This window comes from Eurosta solidaginis, chromosome 1 (genome assembly GCF_040869045.1).
Source record: "Eurosta solidaginis isolate ZX-2024a chromosome 1, ASM4086904v1, whole genome shotgun sequence".
Taxonomy (NCBI): Eukaryota; Metazoa; Arthropoda; class Insecta; order Diptera; family Tephritidae; genus Eurosta; species Eurosta solidaginis.
Genome location: NC_090319.1, coordinates 167,614,199 through 167,632,338, shown reverse-complemented (window position 1 = coordinate 167,632,338; position 18,140 = coordinate 167,614,199). Strand labels below are relative to the sequence as shown.

At 39.7% G+C, this 18,140-nt stretch overlaps 1 protein-coding gene across 1 annotated transcript; it reads right to left on the bottom strand.

Annotated features, from left to right (window-relative positions):
• Positions 1-2,210: 2,210 nt before the first annotated feature.
• On the bottom strand, positions 2,211-16,334 carry LOC137238703 (cysteine desulfurase, mitochondrial-like). The gene is given in 4 exon segments (XM_067763799.1): positions 2,211-2,488; positions 2,570-2,937; positions 16,085-16,237; positions 16,294-16,334. Coding segments are annotated over 4 exon segments (840 nt in total).
• Between the last annotated feature and the right edge of the window lie 1,806 nt (positions 16,335-18,140).

The window sequence follows — 18,140 nt, the reverse complement described above, 5'->3', positions numbered from 1 at the left end:
CTTCCCTGAACTTGGTGACGCTATTGTTAATGGCCATAATAAAACACATGTTAGTACAATGCAACGTAAATAGTTGAATCAGGCATGTTGAAAATAAAACAAAATCAAGGTGTCATAACAACAAATGTAAACAAAAAGTGTGAACCACAAACATACACCAATGTGTGCATTTTAAATTTTGAGATTGAATTTTCTATATAATTTTAATAAAAAAAAACTGTAATAAACTATACCTAACCAACATTAGTGCTCAACTTTAAGGAGTACCTATTTATGTATCCGCCCACCCTTAACCACGCATCGCATCTTTAATTTACTGTTAGTGTGGTGTAAGTCATTAAGATTTCATTTTATAATAACATAATTGAGAAAACTAAATAAATTTGCGAAATAGTAGCAACATTTTTTTTTATTATCTGCAAACAAGATTAAAGTATTTAATTAGTCCAAATGAAATTACTAAAATGTAACTTAAAAAAATGTACTGGAATACATACCATATACATAATATAATCAAAATCAAAAAAAAAAATAAAATAAAATGGTGCCATACCATAACGCCCTAGCCATAACCATACCACAGCAAACCAATTGGTTTTTGGTCTTTTCACCATATCCATAACCTAAAAATATTTGAGTTGGAGAATTTATTAACTTTTTGTAGATTTTATTTATTGTTTTGGATACGTTTTGACTAAGATACTTATTTTTTGTGGTATATGTTTGTAATTTTTTGCGTTTTCAGTTTTATGAAAATTTCAAGTTTTTTTGGTTAATGCACCAATAAATGATGGCAATTGATATAGTATGATAAGTAAAAATATGGTTATGACTATGGCGTTATAACTATGTCAACTTTGCCAGACCTCTTAGATACCAGCCATGGTTCAACTATTCAACTATATGGTTGGATTATCTCTACAGTAACAACCAAAGAGACGTTGTGTTGCTGAAAGCATCACAAGCAGTGGTTGTTCCTGATAATCTATTGTACTTTGCATATGTTTTCAAGACTCTCAATATTTTCTCCGTTAACGCTTTTTATTACATAACGAATACAAATCTTCATACTAAATACATATTAAATACATGTTCTTATTATTGTTACATTAAAATATATACATCGAATTTTTTGTAAAAGTTTTTGATTTACTGTATATAAATATGTACTTAAATATTGTGACGAATGTTAGCAGCACTAAGGGATACTATCATCTCTAAGCCGATTCTAAGCAGTCACTTGTACATTCACAAATCAATCATTATGTCTACACATATGTACATACAGCAGCGGAGAGATTCTTACAAAAGTATGCAATCATCAGAAAAGTGGTTCTCACACATACACATGCATATTTCTGAGATACTCACAAAAGTATGCAATCTTCAGCGAACTGGTAAATTCTAGAAGGAAAAACGCCTAGAAATATGCGAACGAGGAAACCGAAGAGTATAAAAGCAGCACCATCTGGGGCATGAGCAATCAGTTTGATTTAAGCACGCTATCAGTTGTGAAGTATAAGTGTTATTGTGAAGTACTCTAATAAAGACATTTTGCATTATTGAATATTGGAGTTATTTATTTAACAATTTAGCGATACGAACGTTAGTAGAAGGTGTAAAATAAGCGGAGTTTCACTTAATTCGTTAAAATATATAAATGATAAATTTTAAGAAGAGTAGAATAGCTTTTCCTTCTGTTGTAGATCCAAAAATTATTGGATTTCAATTTGGTGTCAACCTAGCTATTAAAACTTGGAGAGGCAAAAGCCTTTTGTTGTTTCTTCTATAGGTCTAGAAAAAAATCCCGAAACAGTCCAGAAACGATCCGAAAATGGTCAAAAAATGATAGCGCAAACAGTGGGGCGAAAAAAAACCTTGGTACGATATACCTCCAAGCAGATTAAGATCCAGTTTGTGGTATTCTGCTTTTCACTTTTTTAAGGCAGAAATACATTCGCACGGCATGAAAACCACTGCCGTGAGCCAACTCTGTTTTAGGAAATAAAGTCCACTAGCAAAAACATTTCCAATCTCATTTTAATACTTCAAAGTAAGGACCTTAGGCAGATAAAGTAAGAACTACATACTTCCTAAAAAGTTGTATCTTGATTTGCATTAAATTGGAACTTACATTCAATATTTAAATATATACATAAAAAGATGCATACAATACAAAACAGTCCCTTATTTATATATCATAAACAAAATTAATATTGCGACCATTGGATACTTTTCAAATCAATAGGTAATGGAGAAATTTCTCGTAAATGTTCGACATATTTGATGCATTTATCGGCAATATAATCAACCTCTTCAGTGATGGTAAAACGACCAATACAAAACCTATAAACAATAAATTGCTTTCAAACTATCTACATAATTCAGTACGGTAAGCTCGTATTCCTCATTGAACTATGTGCCAAATCCCCATTAGTTCCAATCGCACGTAGTACGTACAAAGGTTCCAGTGATACTGAAGTACATGCTAAGCCACTAGAAAATGCCACATCTTTTAAGGCCATCAGTAATGATTCACCCTCAACATAGGCAAATTATAAATTTATACAACCACTATACGTTTGCTCTGGATCAAAATTACATATAACATGTGATAATCTTGAAATTATGCGATCATATAAACGTTGCGAAAGAAACTCTATATATTTCTTATCATATTCCATTTCTTTGAGTGCAAGATCACATGCAGCAGTATCGGTACGTATACCACGCTCTTGTCCACCACCACTCGGTATACAAAGTGCGCCAATACCCTTTGGACCATATAATTTATGGCCAGATATTGACATTAAATCAATGTTCATTGCATTAATTGGAATTTTGCCAACTGCTTGTGCTGCGTCGGTGTGAAAGAATATATTTCGTGAACGGCAAAGAGCTCCTATATCAGTAAACCAACTTTTACTAATTAATTTTCTGTTTTAGTTTTCGGTTTGTTGACAAAAACTACCAATGACATTTTTCTTCTTCCATCACTTTTGACAGAAGATTTTGAAAGAACGATTGACAGTATATGTACGAGCGGCAACAACAAAATACACAGGAGGGTTGCATTTTCACTTATGCTTCTACTTGGTAATTGTACCGTGGGTGCAACCGATCACGAATTCCCTACAAGACAGGTACTAGTTACCTAATCGATTACTTAATCGTCACCGATAACTTGGTCACCAATTATCGTCTTAATCACTTTTACATTGAAGTCGTGAAAAAAGTAACGCATGCACTCTCTCAAAATAGTGTACGCGTGACTCGCTTTCTCGCTCTTACCTATTGTGTTTTCGACATTCCTTCTCGCTCGATGGTATTTACATTTTGAAGTTACTTCATTACGTATGTTTTCGTTATCGCTAACCAAAACACATGCAACAACAACAACACGGGTAACTGGCTTGCCGGTTACCCGTACCGGTTACCTTCTGTTAATTCACTTCTGCCATGAATGAAACGCGTCCTTTTTGATTAAATAATATTTAATTAACAAATAATTCATATTTATAATGGTTTTTACAATTTAAGTTATTTCCTTACGACCCTCATAAACTTAACATATAAATAAATGAATAAAATATTGATATGTACAAGCTACATAAATTAACATCCATTCATAGTCGTGCGCATTCTGCAACCTTGTTTCGAAGCTCAGAGTGTGGTGCCCAATTTTTCCTGTGCTGGTGTTGTTCAACATTAGTTTGCAGTGCCATATGAGTTTTGTAGGTAAAATACCGGAATATGGCAGCAATTCGTGCTTTCAAAGCCGATTCACAGGTAATGTTGAGCATTTGGCCTTGACGCTTTCCCATAATATGCTTGGTAGGGCCATATATGTGATAATAAAAAGGCGGAGGGATAGTTGTCGCAGTTTTCCTGTTATTTGAGCAAATGTGTGTTCTTCTTACATCCACAGCTGAAATATTTGGAATATTGCTATGCGCACATCGTCAAAATTAAATTACCTAGAATGAAAAAGAAACTAATATCAGTAAGGATAGATTAAAAGTTTTTAATATAACCGGAAAAGTGCTCTATAAATAGGACTCCACGATTAGCTCTTTTCACCCCAGCGGATTGGGGGATCAGAATATACCCGCGGTAGGTATGCCTGTCGTAAGAGGCGACTAAAATACCAGATTCAAGGGGCTGTGTAGTGCAACCCTTCAGGTTGCCAGCGCAATATATAGCTTCTCCAAACCCAATTGTCAACCTCACCTATCCGCGGCGAATCCTGTTTCACTAACAGACGAGGCTCTGGCGACCCCAAGCTCCTCATAGAACTTGGGGGTGGAGAGGGGGAATGGCCTGAAGGTTTAATGTGGCCACATAAATCGTTCCCGAGATGGTCGGGCTAGACCTTAATGGTGCTGTGTTACCGGAGCGTACCGGATCTGTATCCGGCAAAGGACCATCACATCGATAACACTCCCCAAAGCCTTCGGGGAGCAACCTTATCGCTACAACAACAACAACATTAGCTCTTTTCTGAGGGACCAAAGGCTCAAGGGACTCAATGAGATTTCAGATAACCTGAATCAGGCCCTTGTAAAGTAATTTCAAGTGAACCTCCACCATGCCAAGGTATCTTCCGATGGCAGGGGTACCCGAATATACTTCGCTGTTGCATTTATAGAAAGCATAAAATTATAACAAGGGTTAATTGATGCAGCCTCGCTACAAAAACAAAAAAAAATAAATGTAGATTACTGTTTAATCCATTATGAGAAGTTCTTGAATGGATGTGCAAATTGAAAAGGGCAAAGTACTGCTAAAATTGCTTTCCCCGAGTAACCCGGGAACGAATTGATATGACTACGCCTATCCTTCTTTAGCAGCAGTGCCGTGCACCAGTTCTGTGTTGGACAGGAAAATAAAACTTTGATTTTCTCCAAGTTGATCATATGGTACAGAATATACTCGTTTGCTACATCTAATTTTCCCCGATTTTCTGGGCTCAGCAAGGGTATCCTACTGAAAGGTGCATTTGTTGCACCCTGCTGTCTGGCCGCTCACCCAACAACACCAGGCACGACGGAACTTGTCTTGGGACACCCAAAGTGCACTTATGGTTCTCATGGCTCCAGCGGGTTAGGGGGCTTAGAGTATACCCGCGGTAGGTATGCCTGTCGTAAGAGGCGACTAAAATACCAAATTGGTTCAAGGGGTTGTTAAGCGCAACCTTTTCAATGGGTTGCCAGCGCAATATGCAGCTTCTCCAACCCAATTGTCAACCTCACCTACCCGTGGCGAATCCTGTTTCTTTAACAGCCGAGGCTGTGGCGACCCCATGTTCCTTATGGATCTACATTTGAAGGCGCTTAGTCTACAATTTAATGATAATGAAAATATAAGAATCAGTGTTTATGAATAATATATTTAAATTAATCTCTTACAACAACCTGATCAGTGGCTACATCGCCATGTAGGTAGTGTGGTGTTCCACCTTGTATAAACGTAGGTACTGTGAGTGCGTAGAAAAGCTGAATCAATTAGGAGCACAGAACGTAGTACTGTTGGCCTGGGTCCCAGGTCGCATGGGAGTAGAGAGTAATGAGCAGTCAGACGCAGTGTTTAATTTGTTGCGTCCCTCCCACAAATTGTCATCCTCCCAGCAGATCCTTGCAGCGGGTTTGCGTCATACTCCCCTCTTCCGGGAAGGTATCGAACCAAATCCGGGCCCTTCTCCTGACCCCGGTCCTGAGAAATGCGTTTACTGCGTTTGCCGGAAAAGAATCTTTTTAGAATGGTCATACTCTTGTCAGTGTTTCACGTGCAAGGGATGGTTGCATCGGACAGGTTGCTCTGGGCTAGATCCCAAAACCCGGTGTCCTCGTAACTTTTATAAATCTTTTGTGGCTTCTTGTTGTTCACGCCCTCATTACATTATGAGGAAATACGGCACCTGAGAACACAGCCGTATGCCGTGAACTCCACAAACAGGCGTGGTACCTCTTTGCCGGTAAATCCTGTACTCAAAGAACAAAACTAGCAGAGGAGGAACGCATCAAACGCAATCCTTCAACGGGTTAGGGGGTCAGAATATACCCGCGGTAGGTATGCCTGTCGTAAGAGGGGACTAAATTACCAGATTCAAGGGGCTATGTAGCGCAACCCTTCAGGTTGCCAGCGCAATATACAGCTTCTCCAAACCTAATTTTCAACCTCACCTATCCGCGGTGAATCCTGTTTCACTAACAGACGAGGCCCTGGCGACCCCAAGTTCCTCATGCAACGTACCGGATCTGTATCCGGCAAAGGACCATCACATCGATAACACTCCCCAAAGCTTTCGGGGAGCAACCTGATCGCTACAACAACAACAGGAGGAAGGCATACTCCCTAGGGAAACGCGAGTCACTCTAGCTCAACTTCGATCTGGATACTGTATAGGTTAAACTCTTACCTATTCAGAATCAACCCCGACATACAAAATGTATGCCCTGCTTGCAATGTGTCCCCAAATGACACCAACCATCTCTCTCAACGCCTCTAACAACCCTCTCATTATGGTCCACTCCTGTTGAAACAGCAAGTTTACTTGGACTCCCGTTAGATGACATTGATGACAATTTGTGATCGGTTGCACTTATTGGATGGGGCGAAGCACTGCTACAACAACAGCAGGCGGACAACCCAGAAAGAGAGGCAACAACTGTATGACCCATCGATCCCGAGCCGTTCCTGCCAGTTGGCTCACAGGGGCATTTATTAGTAGAACGGAGGGAAAAGAGAGAAGAACACTGGCGCAATATGCCAGGCCTGGGATAATCTAAGGTACTGTTAGGGGGTTACAGCACAACTCGACATAGGGCATTAATAGGCCTCTCGAAAGATAACCTAAGAATCCTAACGGCTATTCTTACAGGACACTGTAGACTGAACAGTCACATGCAAAAGCTGGGTATAATATCGAACAACACATGCCGATTTTTTGATGGATCAGCAGACGGCGGACCATATCCTCCAAGAATGCTAAGCAATCTCAAGACGTAGGGCTAAGTTTATGGGCTCACCATGGCCAGAGCATTCCCACATTTTATCCCTCAAGCCAAGAGCACTGCTAGGGTTCATCACGGAAGTCGGCTAGGATGAGGTGCTGTGCAGGAGATGTGCAAGTCACTGTGCAATCCTCAATAAATTATCTATCTATCTACGTTCCGGTAACAAGCACCATTGAGGTACTAGCCCGACCATCTCGGGAACTATTGATATGATTACATTAAAGCTTCTAGGGATTGAATATTAATAATGACCGCAATGCGAAAGTCTGCTAAAATTTACCATTCTCCATGGAATGCTCGATATATAACTTTCCACGTTATGAATCAGTGATGAAAAGAGCAAAATTTACTAAAATTTTAACTGGCTGTGTGTAATAAGGTGTTAATGTCCTCTCTTAATGCAATGTAATGACAACTGCGACGCAGGGAAAATGACAAATATCTTGTAAATCTACTGATCATCGAACTCTGTGGTATTTGCATTCTTCAGTTGATTATCAACAAAAGCATGACAAATTATCACTAACAAATTCGCACATGTTGTTTATATATTTAATATGGTAGGCAATTTACTTACCCTTTCTGGGGCGATGATTCCTGGACAATCGGGCTTGACTAGACGCGATTTTTTTTGCCTTAAGAGAGCGTGCTTAACGCGAACCATATCATGTTATGGCACACCTTGGGTGATGCAAACAATCCAAGAAATTTCTTCTTCTAATGCTTCTAGGATAGCAGCAGCAGCTCCCGGCGGCGCCACATAAATAACAGTTGCATGCGGATCAGTTGCCTTTTTTGCTCCGGCAATTTTAATTCACATTACATTATCTACTATTGCAATTTTTAATCAGTACGAATCAATATAAATTACCGAAGCAAATACTGGCGAACCAAGATGCGCAGTTCCACTCTTTTTTAGGGAAATACATCCAACCACTTGCGATCCACCTTTTAAGGGGAAGGGTAGGCCCTTCCAGGTCTTGCAGTAACGTGCCATGGTTGACCGTATCAAAAGCTTTTGATAGGTCTAGCGTAACGAGTACTGTTCTATGGTGGGGGTTTTGATTTAAACCGCACTTTATCTGGGTGCTAATGGCATTTAGCGCGGTGATGTTGCTATGGAGTTTTCTGAAGCTATGCTGATGACAGGCTAGCTGCAAATTTGCTTTGAAGTAGGGGAGCAAAATGGCTTCAAGCGTATTGGCTACTGGCGATAGTTGAGATATCGGGCGATATGACTCCTATGTAAGCTGGTTTCCACACACATACCGCACTCTAACTGTTTCAGTATAAGAAAATCTTTTATTAATAACTTTTTATCGTTTCTTAAACACTTTTAGTTTTAGATGTAAAATCGCGCTATTACGCTTTAGTTCTCAAATTCAATATAAAACACTTTAAATTTAGGTTCTTTATATGTTCTATAATTTAGTATTAAACTTTTAGGTTCTTAGGTGTTCTTAATTTTACAACTTTTTTAGTTCATTCACTTTAAGTTGCGGGTTTTAAAAATTGCGCGTGTCTATCAGGTGCCGGTTCACTTTAAAACTGACTCGAATAAAAAATTGACGCTTTGAAAGCAGCCCTGCCGCTATGCAAAAGCGCATAGCGGTTAAATCGCATGAAGAAGTCGCATAACGGGAGATTCAGCCAATCAGAAATTCTCCGCGTTATTCGACTTCAACATTTTTAGTGATGCCAAGTGCATCTGATGCATGGTTGCATATTGCATTTGGATGTGAGGGGGAGTTGCCAGTTTTAATTTAATTTAATGCAGTGATTTACTATGGCACTACATCATCCCCTTTAGAAAAGAAGAATTTGGTAAGATTAGTGATTAGTGAACCGGTTTTTCTTCTATTCTTATTGTAGAATCTTACGTAGATTCTATTATATATTTAATTGTTATATTGAAAAAAAAAAAAATCGTTTTCTTTAGCCTTCATTGGCGGATTCTTAAAATAGATTTATATCTAAAGATTATTTAGTAAAGTTTATAGTACTAAAAGTACAGGCTATCAATTTAACTAATTTTTTGTACTCTATTTTTATGTACAATTTTTTCAATATTATTAATTTCATCATAAATCTTTATATTTGGTCCATCAATACTTTTTACAACGTAGGGACCTTGATATATATTTTTATGTTTATTTCTAGGTTCTGTTTCTACTAACACTCTATCATTAACTTTAATTTCTAAAGGCTTAGCCGTTTTATCGTATAAATCTTTATTTCTAATCTTATGTTTATTAATCAAATTTTTTGTCATTTTATGCGATGTTTGCATTCTAAACTTAAGCTCTTTTGTGTAATTGTCTACATTATAGATCGGATCAATTTCTTCTTTTTGCAATTCATGTCACATTTTAGATTTTCTGCCAAATATTAATTCAAACGGAGTAAATTTATTATTAAAAACCGAACTACTTGTAGTATTGTGTAAAAATTTAAAGTATTTTAAATATGTATCCCAATCTGAATACGTTTCGTTTAGATATGCACCCAAGTATTCGTTAAATACTATGATTTCTTTCAACAGGACATGATCAATCTTTAAAAGTTTTTTCAATTCAGAGAATAGTTGGTTTTTATACTCCGTTCCTAATTCGGATCTAATAGCTTTCATTGTACCGTATGTTAATATAAAGGTTTCAAAAATAGCACAAGCAATAGTTTTTGCTGATTTATCTGGTACAGCTACTGTTACCAGGTATTAGAAAAGTCACAAATCATAGTAACATCGAACTTGTTACCATATTTGGATTCCGTAAGTGTAACTATTGTATCGACAATTACTATGTCAAAGGGTTTGCAGGGCGTTGGAGTCAAGACAAGATTTTCATTTGTTTTTGGTTTTACTTCATTTAAAAGGCATTTATTGCATTTTTTTACAATTTTCGTAATGTCTCTTGTCATATTTGTCCAATATTATTTTGTTCTTAATTTGGAATATAATCGTTTTGTACCCCAATGACCGCCTAACAAAGGGTCCTCATGATAAATCGTCATTAGTTTTTGTTTTTCCTCTGTTTCTATTACAGTTTCCACCGGGTCTGTCAATGTTATTTGGAAGGATTTTAAAATTTTATTGCCGCTGATTTTAAAATTCGTAATTGAAAATTTATTGAAAAAAGTATCATTTTTTGGCCATTCTGACTGCTTAATATTGTGACTGCCGGCTGCTTTTTCAAGCCTCGAAAATAACTCATCTAAATTGGGTTTTCCGTTAGCATTCACAAAATTAAGTAGGTTTAGTTTATTTATGTTTTAAATGCGCCTAAATTTGTATATTGGAGGTCTCAATATTTTTATTAAATTGTATAGTCGACTTTATTCGCGATATCTTTTTTGAAAAATCGTTTGTAAATTGGTCATAAACTTGTTCTTTAAGCGTATCGCAAAAAGTATCAGTGAAATTATCGTCTTTATTTTGTAATTCCTTTTGTTTGGTTTGTAATCGCAATTGGACTGCTAAAACATGCTTTGTATATTCTTTTATTTCGTCTATACTAATGCGTGAAAAGCATCAGGCACAACTTTAGATTTTCCTTTTATATATTCTATTGTAAATTTATATTCTGACAGTTCTAATCGAATTCTAAAAAGATAAACTAGTGGTCTATAATCGGATTTTACTATGAAATTTGTACCGTAAACATATGGACGAAAATGCTTTATAGAGAAATGTATTGCTAGGAGTTCTAGTTCGATAATTGCTTTTTCCTGTTCTCCTTTATTAAAATATTTTGAGGAGAAACAAATTGGTATAGCGTTATCATCATGCTTTTGGCTTAATATAGCACCACAGCCACTCTTAGAAGCGTCTACTCTAATATAAATTCTTTTGTGAAGTCAGGGTATTGTAGAAGTTGAGAAGACATTAATGCAATTTTTAGTTTTTCGAAAGCGTTTTCGCACGCTTCATCCCAAACAAATTCAACTTTTTTACCGATTTAAACGATTTAAAGGCGCTGCCAGAGACGCAAAAGTCGGTATAAATTGCTTGTAGTAATTTGCAAACGCGACAAATCGCCTAACCGCATCTTTGTCGTTTGGCTTAGTATACCTTTTAATAGCGTCTATTTTCGAATCAACTGGCAGCAAATCTTTTGACGTGCATTTATGGCCTAGAAAAGTTACTTCGGAACGAAAGAAATTGCACTTGTTTTGATTCAGCTTTAAATTAAAATTTCTACAGGTTTCGAAAACTTTTTCTAAATTTTTAAGGTGGTGTATCTCACTACAACCAATGACGATAAGGTCGTCAACGCTTCCCAAGGCAGTCGGTTCTATGTACCGGAGCGACTCGGGATTTTTCCCGACCAAGGACTGTCATTTCAGTGTGACCCCATTTAATTTGTTTCGTCCCTCCCTCAAATTGTCATTCTCCCAGCAGCTCCTTGCAGCAGGACTGCTACATATTCTCTTACTCCGGGAAGGTATCGAACCCAATTCGGGTCCGTCTCCTGACCCCGGTCCTGAGAAATGGTTTTGCTGCATTTGCCAGAAAAGAATCTTTTTAGGACGGTCATACTCTGTTCAGTGTGTCTTGTGCAAAGGATGGTTGCATCGGACAGGTTGTTCTGGGCTTGATCCCAAAACCCGACGTCCACGTAACTTTTATAAATCTTTTGTGGCTCCTTGCTGCTCACGCCCAAGGGCGTCCCGTAGTCTACGCCTAAGCGCCCCCCCCCCCCCCCCCCCCCCCACTACCTTCCAGCAGCCCCGCTGCTCAGCAAGCCACAACAAGTACCCGCTGCTGCTCGCGCCCCACGGCGCCAACAACTCAAACAGCTGATACCACTCATAACTACTACCTTCGTAGTAGAGCTGGTAGCAATGCTGAGCATCAGCCCCTGCCCCCGTCTTCTTCTCCCCCCTCTTTTCTGGCAGCAATCGTGCAGGTCAGGGAAACATACTCTTAGTCCCTACCTCCGTTTGCACCGTCTGCCAGCACAGAATATATAGGTTTGCGACATCCGCTCAATGCAGCTCCTGCCTTGGGTGGTGCCACTTTTCTAGATGTTCTGGTCTCCGCGACGGCAACCCCTCGACGGGTTTCATCGCGCCATGTTGTTAGGTCGCAAACCCAAATCATCCGGGTACCCCAATGCTTGCCCAAGGGCGCCCAGTCCCAAGGCCACAACAGCAATTGCGTCCTGGCATTCCACAACCTAGGCGTAGTCACCCGTCACTTACCCCTAGAGTGGCGGCGTCACCCCTCATGTACTTCAGAATTCTGCAGTTAAACTGTAATGGACTAACTGGGAAGATTACGGAGATAGTCGATTTCATGAAGTGGCACAACATCCGCTTTGCTGCGATTCAAGAGACTAAACTCACAGCAAGATCTGCATTGCAGACCTGCTCTGGGTATAATGTCCATAGGAAGGACCGCGAGAGCGGAAATGGAGGCGGCCTCGCGTTTATTATACACCACTCTGTGCAATATCATATATTTGATCCTGGCATCGACCGCAGGGACAATGTCTTAGAACGTCAAGGCCTATCTGTCCGGTCAGGCGATGCAAATCTAGAAATCATCAACATCTACATCCCTCCTGTCACCTGTTGACCCAGTGGATACCGCCCTAAAATCGAGGCCTTACTCACTGGCAACAATCGCATTATCTTAGGCGATTTCAATGCCCATCACGACCTATGGCATTCAAACTTGCCGGCGGACAGTAGGGGTGAGATGTTGGCGGATCAAATAGAAGAAACGACGTTCTGCACAATAAACGGAGACGCCCCCACACGTATGGTAGGAAGTTGTCATAGCTCGCCAGATATCTCAATCGTGAGCGCAGAACTCGTAAACTGCGTCAACTGGCAGCCGATGGTAACATTGGCATCCGACCACCTGCCCATACTTATTTCGTTCGAGCGTACCGCCGACTTCATCGTCACCGAAAAACGCACTTTCATAAACTTCAAAAAAGGAAAGTGGGAAGAATATAAATCTGCAACAGACAGCAGCTTCGCTGCCCTCCCTATCCCGACTGATGCCCGCCAAGGGGAGCGTGCCTTCCGTAAGGTCATTGAATCCGCCTCGGCACATTTCATTCCCGCCGGGAGAATTCCCAAATCCGGCCCCACTTCCCGGCGGAGGCCGCGAGCTTAGCGAGGGAACGCGACCTTATAAGACAGCTTGATCCAGGCGACCCCCAAATAAGGGATATAAACCAACGCATCAGATTGCTTGTGGACGAACACAAGCGGGCGAAATGGGAAGAGCACCTAAGAGGTTGTAACCTCTCTACCGGTGTAGGTAAACTTTCGTCCACCGTAAAGTCCCTATCGAATCCGACTAAGCACAAAGACAAAGTTTCCATCGCCTTTGGCGATAAGGTGCTGTCGGATGCAAAAAAAATGCGCGAGCGCTTTCTGCCGACAATATATAATGCATCCTACGGTCGACAAAGATAGACGGAGAGCCAATAGACACGCACATAAACACAAATTCAGCGCGTCACCAATCACCATCACCGCTAGAGAGGTTGAGGATGCCATTGGTCGCGCTAAACCATCCAAAGCAGTGGGCCCAGACGGCACAGCCATGCCGATGCTTAAAAACCTAGGGAAAGAGGGTTTCAAATATTTAGCGCATGTCTTCAACCTGTCTCTCTCCACCTTTGCCATACCCGAGAAATGGAAAATGGCCAAGGTAGTCCCGCTACTAAAGCCTGGGAAACCAGCTAACGTAGGTGAGTCATATCGTCCGATATCTCTCCTATCGCCAGTGGCAAAGACGCTTGAAGCCATTTTGCTCCCTTATTTCCAAGCACATTTGCAGCTAGCCCCTCATCAGCATGGCTTCAGAAAACTCCATAGCACTACCTCCGCGCTAAATGTCATTAGCACCCAGATAAGTTGCGTTTTGAATCAATACCCCCACCATAGAACAGTACTCGTAGCGCTAGACCTATCAAAAGCCTTTGATACGGTCAACCATGGCTCATTACTGCAAGACCTGGAAGGGTCTACCCTTCCCCCATGTCTTAAAAGGTGGACCGCAAATTATCTGGGTGGTCGGCAGGCATCGGTGCAATTCAGAAACGAAACATCAAAACCAAGGAGAATTAAACAAGGGGTGCCACAGGGTGGTGTCCTATCCCCACTTTTGTTTAATTTCTACATATCTAAGCTACCTTCACCACCGGAAGGAGTCACAATCGTTTCCTACGCCGATGACTGCACAATAATGGCCACAGGCTCAGGCCCAGAGATCGATGAGCTATGCAATAAAATAAACGGCTATCTCCCTGATCTCTCCAGTTTTTTCGCCTCGCGAAACCTGGCATTGTCACCGACTAAATCTTTCGCGACCTTATTTACAACCTGGACGCCCCAAATGTCGACCATATTGAACATCCACGTCGATGGCACTACGCTACCGACTGTCCTACACCCCAAAATCTTGGGTGTGACGTTTGATCAGGATCTACATTTTGGTGCGCACGCAACCGCAATTGTTCCGAGAATTCAGAGCCGTAATAAAATCCTCAAATCCCTTGTTGGCAGTACCTGGGGAAAAGATAAAGAAACGTTCATGACCACATACAAAGCAATTAGCCAGCCGATTACGTGCTACGCGTCACCCATATGGTCGCCAAGCCTAAAAAGTACCCACTGGAAGAAACTACAGGCCTGCCAAAATACTGCTCTTAGAATCGCCAGGGGCTGTCTTCTTATGTCCCCAGAACACCATCTGCATAATGAGGCGAGAATACTCCCCATCAGGGAGAGAAATGAGATGCTGACCAAACAGAATACCCAGAAACCTGGGCATCCCAACAGACATCTGATTGACGAACCAGCACCGCCTAGGGGCCTAAGGAGTCATCTCCGTAAGCATTTTGAGGAAATACGGCACCTGAGAACCCAGCCGTATGAAGCGAAAAAACACAAGCAGGTCCTTGGTGAACTCCATAGACAGGCGTCGGACCTTTATGTCGGGAATTGCCCGGTGAATCCAGTACTTGAAGAAAAATATCCAGAACTCACGGAAGAGGAACGCATACTCCCCAGGGAAACGCGTGTCACTCTTGCTCAACTTCGTTCTGGATACTTTAACAGGTTAAACTCTTACCTATCCAGAATCAACCCCGATATACAAAATGTATGCCCCGCTTGCAATGTGTCCCCACATGACACCAACCATCTCTTTAATTGTAATGTGGAACCAACGCCTCTAACACCCCTTTCCTTATGGTCCACCCCTGTTGAAACGGCAAGTTTCCTTGGACTCCCGTTAGAGGATATTGATGACAATTTGTGATCGGTCGCGGCTATTAGGTGGGGCGAGCATTGCTACAACAACAACAACAACATAAGGTCGTCAATATACATAAAAGCCTGATTTGGCGAAATGCCTGAAAATGCTATTGGCATCATGCGGGAAAAAGAGTTTGGTGCTATATTTAACTCGAAAGGTAAAACTTTCCAACGAAAAGCTCCTCGATTTGTAATGAAAGAAGTTACGTCTGTAGATTTAGGGTGAAGGGGTATTTGGTGGAAACCAGAAGAAAGATCTAAAGTTGAAAAGTATTTGGTCTGCCAAGATTGTCGAGTATGTCATCAACGCGTGCTAGTGGAAATTTGTCGGCTATAAGCTTTTTATTGACTGCTCTGAAATCTACGCTCATGCGATACGAGTTTTTGCCTGTTGGATCTTTTTTCGTTACCAAAATTAAAGGACTGTTATAATTTGAAAAACTAGGTTCGATTAAATCATTCTGTAATAGGTTTTCAACTTGTTTATTTATTTCTTCGCGTTGTGTGTATGGCAAAGGGTAATTTTTAATATAGACAGGAATTTTGTCAGTTAATCTAAGTTTTTGTTCCTAGAAATTATTAAGCATCATAAATTCGCTTTTTAATGCAAAATATCGGAATATTTCAAACACAAATCAAGTAATTTCTTTTTAGCATAAGAAGGAATTTGTTTTGCTAAAATTGATTTAAGCTCTTCTATGCGTTTTGAATCGTTAAATGTATCATTAATGCGGTAGGCATTGAAGTTTTTTATGTCTTCAGTTTTAATAGTGAAATCTTTTACGTACTTGACCTCTTCGGTGGTGTTGATAACTCTTATTATTGAATTTTTTGTATCAACGATACATTTTGCTGTGAAAACACCATTAAAGAGTTCATGAGAATCTACAAAAACTGGACTTGTCGAATTTTTCAAACTAAAAACACGAAAAACTTCGCATCTTGGTGGAATGACAAGAATATTTGTTGAAGTGCTATTCAAAATTAAAATAATTACCTTTTCTGTCCCTTGTCCGAATGTAATTGTCTCATTAGCATAATTGATTATGTATTTGCAAGTTTTTACCGTCCGAAGGAATATTGAAGTTGTCATTGAAAACGTGAAGAGTCGGAGGAAAAAGTGTATTTACTGCGATTATACTTGTACTAACTGTTCCTAGTGTTGTTACCGTGTCTGTTGTTACGCCTGTTATATTTATTACGTTACTGTCGTCTACTATTACATTGTTTGCCAAACTGGAAATTTTTATTAATGAAATGTCTGCATGTGAATCTACTAAAATAGAACATATTTTATGAGAATTGCTACAAGCAACTTCGACGAAGTCGGAAAAACTTAAATTTAGACAATATATTGACTGGGAAGTATGTAGTCGAATTGGTCCTGCTCCCTCAGCGTTCGCGCCTGAAGGGCTTCGGCATTTAAAGAACGAACATTGGCTGAATTTCTAGAATTTGAACCCTGATTATTGGAATTTCTGTTATTTGCGGACCGATTATTATTGGTATTGTTGGAATTGCTTTGCCTCTATTGTAATTGCGATTATTGCCTCTGTTATAGTTGTTATTTCGGAGATTTGTATTATTGTGTTGCCTATTTGCATTACCGTTAAATCGAAAATTACTATTGTTGTTATATCTGAAATTACTGTTATCTCTGGAATTCCCACGGAAATTACTGTATCGTATCGGACGTGACCGAAACGCTATCACTTGCCGCTCTTTAACTTCCTGTTCTCGCTCTATAATAATTTTCGTTACAACGTCCTTTGAATCTTTGAAAGTTGTTGACCCAAAGATCGATTTCACCATATCTGACCTACTATTTAATCTACAAACGCTAATGGTTTGCTCAACCGCCATTCATAGGCTTTTGCCTGCGTCATACCTTCAGTGATTAGAGAGCACTCTAACGATTCAGAAAGCTCTTCTGCCTGCTTAGAAAATTCTGAAAAATTGTTATTGGTTACTCGTAAGGCTGCAATTTTACCCGCGACAACTTTCGAGTTGTCTGGCCTAATTTTACTAAATAGCGCTTCTTTAATTTGGCTAACTGATTCTATATGCGTTGGTAGGGCTTCGCGAGCTTTGCCATCGAGCTTTGATTTTATAAAAGCGATAAAAGTAGTGGTTAACGTTTCATCGGAGAACTGTTCTTGTCATTGCATGATACGAAACAAGATGGCATCACTGTAACTTGACGAAAGACAAAGCAAAAGTGTATGTCATGTAAGCGCCAATTTTCATTACAATATCCTCAGTGCAGCGGGCAAGGCACCAACTTTGAAATACACAGCCATACAACACAAGGTCATACAAACACAACGTCAAGCAACAACACAATAATTAAGTCAAGTGAATTGTCATTTCAATAATTGTACTTTTTAATACTTGTACTCAATCTTTAATAATAAATGTTTTAATGTAAAATATAAATCGTTCGTTCGCTGTCGACATAAAAGTTTTAAAAATTGCCTTGCAGCCCGCTGCCATTTTGTGATTTTCGTCTTGTCTTGTGATTGCGCGTTGGTAAAGTTAAATTTTCCGTTCACAAACAAATAACAAATGGAAATATCGTTCCTACATATTGCTGTTTAATTATTTGTGTGGTTAACAAATATATTTATATATATATTTTTTTTTTAACAAATATATTGTATTGCAAAAAGTATATATATAGATTTTGCCAGAAACCCACTACCATTTGTGAGTGTGTGTGTCTCGGTATACAAGTGTGGAGTGGTCAACGAAAGAGGCAGTCGTTGCTTGACCGCCGTTAATACGTTAACCGTGGACGCTTTTGATACATGCTTTCATAATATATATTCGCTTTTCATATACTTG